This window comes from Heptranchias perlo, unplaced genomic scaffold, assembly GCF_035084215.1.
Source record: "Heptranchias perlo isolate sHepPer1 unplaced genomic scaffold, sHepPer1.hap1 HAP1_SCAFFOLD_64, whole genome shotgun sequence".
Taxonomy (NCBI): Eukaryota; Metazoa; Chordata; class Chondrichthyes; order Hexanchiformes; family Hexanchidae; genus Heptranchias; species Heptranchias perlo.
Window position 1 is genome coordinate 2,298,404 of NW_027139666.1, and position 5,405 is coordinate 2,303,808.

A 5,405-nucleotide genomic window follows, 5' to 3' on the forward strand; every position below is an offset into this window, starting at 1 on the left:
GCGGGCTTTTCAAATTTCAAAAAAACGGTTCAGTTCGGTATTTTCCGTCCTTTTCTCATTCGGCTATTGATTGGTGAATAAAACAGCTCTCTGAATGGGCTGTTCGTTGAAGCAATGAGATTGAGAACAGATGGACCAATCACAAGTGCCCCCACTGCACTCCTCCAGAAGGTATAAGAAGGGCGAGTGCGGGAGGATTTATTCATTCTTTGTGAAAGTGTTTGTGAGATTGTGGAAATGTCTGGAAGAGGAAAAACCGGCGGTAAAGCTCGGGCCAAGGCCAAGTCTCGCTCATCCCGGGCCGGACTGCAGTTCCCTGTGGGCCGTGTTCACAGGCTCCTGCGAAAGGGGAACTACGCTGAACGTGTGGGTGCCGGAGCACCGGTCTATCTGGCTGCTGTGCTCGAGTATCTGACGGCTGAAATCCTCGAGCTGGCCGGCAACGCGGCCCGCGACAATAAGAAGACCCGCATCATCCCCAGACACCTGCAGCTGGCCATCCGCAACGACGAGGAGCTCAACAAGCTGCTGGGACGGGTGACCATCGCTCAGGGCGGGGTGCTGCCTAATATCCAGGCCGTGCTGCTGCCGAAGAAAACCAGCAGTGTGAGCACCAAGAGCAAGTAAATCGGCCAAGATTTAACCTGATAACCCAAAGGCTCTTTTCAGAGCCACCCACGGTATCAATGAAAGGGCTGGTCACTGTCTGTGGGCTCAGGTATTAACTTCAAAAGGACTTGATTCCGATTCGAGAAACTAACAATAACTTGTTATGCACAAATCATCCATATCGGTCTGTTGCAGTAATCGCTTCCGGACCGCAGATGTCGCCAACCTCCAATCGATTATAATTTGCAGTTTGTCTGGTGAATGAGACAAAATACCAGAACCGTTAGAATTGCCAACTGGGCGGGTGGGATACAGAAATACCAGGGACGCTTAATATTATTTACCGTCCCATCCTCGGACAACACTGGCTCAGTCTGTGTTATTTTTCCCAGATTTGTACAACGGATGCTGACTGATGTGCTGTTATTGTATCAGCGATTACTGAATTAAGAATGTGAGTGAAATTTGTGTTTGGATGTGAGTGAGGTATTTATTCTGTCCCTGTCCGTCTGATATCTGCTCCCTCCCCTTTATACGTTTCCCATTTAAGCAAATTTCTCACGACCCTGCCATTTCAACGCAGGAGATCACAGCTCTTTCCATCGCCGATTTGGTGGCTCTGAAAAGAGCCTTTGTTGCACTTGGTGCTGAAGCCGGGTCGGGTTTAGGCGCGTTCCCCGCGGATTCGGCGGGCCAGCTGGATGTCTTTGGGCATGATGGTGACTCGCTTGGCGTGGATGGCGCACAGGTTGGTGTCCTCAAACAGCCCCACCAGGTAAGCCTCGCTGGCCTCCTGCAGGGCCATGACGGCCGAGCTCTGGAAGCGCAGGTCTGTCTTGAAATCCTGAGCGATCTCTCGCACCAGGCGCTGGAAGGGCAGTTTGCGGATCAGCAGCTCGGTGGATTTCTGGTAGCGGCGGATCTCCCTCAGAGCCACAGTGCCGGGTCTGTAGCGATGAGGCTTCTTCACTCCGCCCGTGGCTGGAGCGCTCTTCCTGGCCGCTTTGGTCGCCAACTGTTTGCGAGGAGCTTTCCCGCCGGTCGATTTGCGCGCTGTCTGCTTGGTCCTGGCCATTTTCTGAACAGATCTCAACACAACCTGAGACACAGAGACTGTGAATACGGAGTGCGCTCTGGGGCCGCCTTTTAAAGCGTCTCAGGGTATCCGCCCCTGGCCTGTGATTGGCTGAGGTTTCACCCCCAGACAAGGAGGGACTGCGATTGGCAGGTTTGATCCGAGATCTGTCAGTCAGACCAAAACGGCGGGAGGTATTGGGTCCCAATTGGCTGAGCTGAAATTAATTTTCAATTTCAAAAAGCCCGCCAATTTCAGAGCATCAAATAAGTTTCAAGAAAATCTAATTTCCCTCCAGCAATTTAAGAATCTCTCTCTTCATAATCTCCATTATTTCCTTCTCCTCAGCTCAAATCTCAGGCTGTTTCACATTCCGATTCATTCTCTGATCTGTCTGTAAACGGGCGGGAATAAATTCCCGGTCATTGCTTTACGTAACGGGACAAAGTCCAGCTTCAATTTCAAAAATCCCGCCAGTTCCAGCCCGGTGAACCGCTCCTCAAACAGAAACTTCACATCGAACTGATAATTGAATGAGGGCAGGAAATAAACACCGAGCAGAGAGGACAGAGGGAGTGAGGAGGGATTTTAATTTGAGCGGAGAATGTAATGTCTGGGGAAAGACTCTATCACCGCCTGTTCATTTATACCGTGAAACCGGGAATTCCGCTCCTTCTCTCGGGATGGCCGAGAACCCCGGCCGTTGTTTCTGATCTCCCTGTACCGAGTGTTGGGGAATCTCCCCATACTAATTAAATATCAGAAACTGATTCCCCACCCCGAGATCTTTCCTCTCCCCGTTCCCAGGTCAGTGCTCTCTCTGTGAGGCGGTGGGTGGCTCTTAGAAGAGCCTTTGTTTTGTTTCCGGTTAGAAAGGGTCGAATTGTTCAGCCGCCGAATCCATAGAGAGTGCGGCCCTGCCGTTTCAGAGCGTACACCACATCCATGGCAGTGACCGTCTTGCGCTTGGCGTGTTCAGTGTAGGTGACCGCGTCCCTGATCACATTCTCCAGGAAAACCTTCAGCACCCCGCGGGTTTCCTCGTAGATCAGACCCGAGATCCGCTTGACACCGCCACGCCGAGCCAGGCGGCGGATGGCTGGTTTGGTGATCCCCTGGATGTTATCACGAAGCACTTTCCGGTGCCGCTTGGCTCCGCCTTTCCCCAGTCCTTTGCCTCCTTTACCTCTGCCAGACATGATTATTCTTCACTCAAATCGCTGCTGAATGAACAGCAAACTGATGTTGGTTCCGTTTTTATGCAGCCTGCCCTGACCTGACTGAAACACACACAGGGTGAGAGAGGGAGGGGAGGAGATAGAGATAAATATTAAACAGGGAGGGGAGGAGACAGAGTGTGATATTAAACAGGGAGGGGAGGAGACAGAGTGTGATATTAAACAGGGAGGGGAGGAGACAGTCAGAGTGACGGACAAAGCGGAGAGCGGCTTCTGATCTTCCAGCTCCACCTCCAGCTTTCTCCACCCGCCAATTTCAAACCGTTTATCGATAATAGAACCGAAACACAGCGCTCCGCACAAACCCTTACAGACTCGGGCTTCATAGAATCCCGGAGCTTTTCAATAAGCCCCATTACAATTAACAGTCAGCAATATTCCTGCCAAAATACAGTCCCTTCCATAACAAGTCAACCCGCCTCCTTCCATTTCAGTCCCAGACCCGATTCTATCTCCCCGCACATTCCCTCCCAGACGGGTTCAGCAGTTTATAAACACCTTATTCCAGCTGATTTGAAGAATCTCATGTGTTGGGGTTTGAATTGTGATCGCTGCCGATCTCCGCCAGTTTTACCCTGTTACGGACTGTCGCCCTGAATCTGTGAGAAAAAATGAACTGGGACTGGAGCCGAACACACGCCAGTTCCAGTGAGGCCCGGCCCGGATATCCCATTCTCTCTATTTTATTACAGACATTGGGGGTCGGGCGGGGATAGCGAATGTCAGCGAGTCACCAGGACCCTGGGTTTATTTGAAATGATTTCTATCTGAAATCTGAGCCCGGCCCCGGGACAGGAATCATCTGATTCCGGGATCAGCTCTTTTCTGAGAGACGTGGGTGGCTCTGAGAAGAGCCGTTGGGTTCAGATGGTCACAAGTTGCACTTGATTTTTTACTTCTTTTTGCCCGCTGCTTTCTTAGGCTTTGCTGACTTCGGCTTGGGCTTGGCCCTCGGTTTTTCCACCTTCTTCGCCTTCGCCTTAACTGGCTTGGGGGTCTTGGGCTTCTTAGCCGCCGCTTTCTTTTTAATTGGTGATTTCGCCGCCTTTTTCGTGGTCGATTTCTTGACCGCTGGTTTCTTGGCCGTTAACTTCTTGAGGGCTGTTTTTTTGGCCGCTGGTTTCTTTTCGGGAGATTTCTTGGTCACTTGTTTCTTCACCTTCTTTACCATTTTTGCCTGGGTTTCCTTCTTAGCGACTCTGAAGGAGCCCGAGGCGCCCGTGCCCTTGATCTGCACCAGGGAGCCTTTTTCCACATTTCTCTTGATACTTAATTTGATCTGGGACCGGTGCTTCTCCACATCCAGGCCTTTGGCAGCCAGAACCTTCTTTATCGCGGCCAGGGATATCCCCTTGCGATCCTTGCAATCCCCCACAATCTTGAGGATCTGTTCGCCCAACGGGGGACCGGTGGTCTTGGGTCGGGGAACCGCCTTCTTCTTCTTCGGAGCCTTGGGTGGAGCGGCGGCGTCGGCAGGAGGAGCCGTTTCGGCGGCTGCAGTGTCTGTCATGTCCGGGACTCTGTCGAAAATCTCTCTGACAGTCAGAGCTGGGTCAGAAATGAAACGAGAGGCGGCGGCACAGAGCAACTTAAAGGCACAGAGCGGACGGGGCGGAGACATCCTGCTGTCAGCTCCCGGCCCCTCCAGCCTCTCTGTGTTTCTCTCTCCTCTTAAACTCCCCGATTCCAATTCAAATCGGGCACTCCAGAGTCCCAGACTAGCCCCTTCCTATATCTCACACCGGAATGTTTGCTGTCGAAAAACTTTCACCGGAATTAAAAGCTCCAGTTTCGATTTAAACCAGTTTCATTGCTGCACTGATCGCGCTCTCTCACCCGATCGCTGACATGATCTCCGTTTTTCACCTGAAATCTTGAATTGATCTGAAATTTTACCTTAAATTTCCACTTCGGAGCTCGGCAGGGGAGGAGGGCGATCCTTTGACAGGGATTTTTTAAAATTTTACTCAAAAGGGACTCGGAAATCTGGCGATGAGACCGGCCACACAAACACAGTGACATTAATCTAACCCATCCGCCCCTTTAACACACTCTCTCTGACACAATGTTCACATCTTCACATTCACAGGACAAAGTGTTCGCCAGATTGACAATTCCCGTGACAGGCTTTCCATCCCGCTCGGCCTGTGCTGCAGATTCTCGGAGGTGAGTTGTCGTTTCCCAGCTCAGTAACTGTTAAACACTCTGAGGCCGGCGCTCCTCACAGTGTCTTGTCCCCAGATTCAGGGGCAGCAGCCAATCACAGCTGTGGATGTGATTATCCATATCTTGTTTTACATGATTATATTATTCACACTCAGCAATATGTTTGGTTGAGACGATAATACAAATTCTCCTCTCTGGGCTCCTCCAGTCTCTCTGTCTTTCTCTCCCTCCTCCTAAACTGACTGACAGAAAACAGTAACTGGTGTTCTATCCGTCCCATTCTCAACACCCAGAGACGGCCAGTTGCTGAATAAATT

At 51.2% G+C, this 5,405-nt stretch overlaps 2 protein-coding genes across 2 annotated transcripts; one reads left to right on the top strand and one right to left on the bottom strand.

Moving 5' to 3' along the window:
- The first annotated feature begins 237 nt into the window (after positions 1–237).
- On the top strand, positions 238–651 carry LOC137318015 (histone H2A.J). The gene has a single exon (XM_067981000.1). It carries the CDS (start codon positions 238–240, stop codon positions 625–627), a length of 390 nt encoding a protein of 129 aa, XP_067837101.1. The 3' UTR covers positions 628–651.
- A 3,163-nt stretch (positions 652–3,814) lies between these two features.
- LOC137317971 (histone H1-like) lies at positions 3,815–4,432 on the bottom strand. The gene has a single exon (XM_067980964.1). The coding sequence runs from the start codon at positions 4,430–4,432 to the stop codon at positions 3,815–3,817; it is 618 nt and encodes a 205-aa protein (XP_067837065.1).
- Positions 4,433–5,405: the final 973 nt, after the last annotated feature.

Bases quoted from the DNA above. Each gene is read 5' to 3' on its own strand.
- LOC137318015 (XM_067981000.1), top strand. From the start codon at position 238: ATGTCTGGAAGAGGAAAAACCGGCGGTAAAGCTCGGGCCAAGGCCAAG.
- LOC137317971 (XM_067980964.1), bottom strand. From the start codon at position 4,432: ATGACAGACACTGCAGCCGCCGAAACGGCTCCTCCTGCCGACGCCGCC.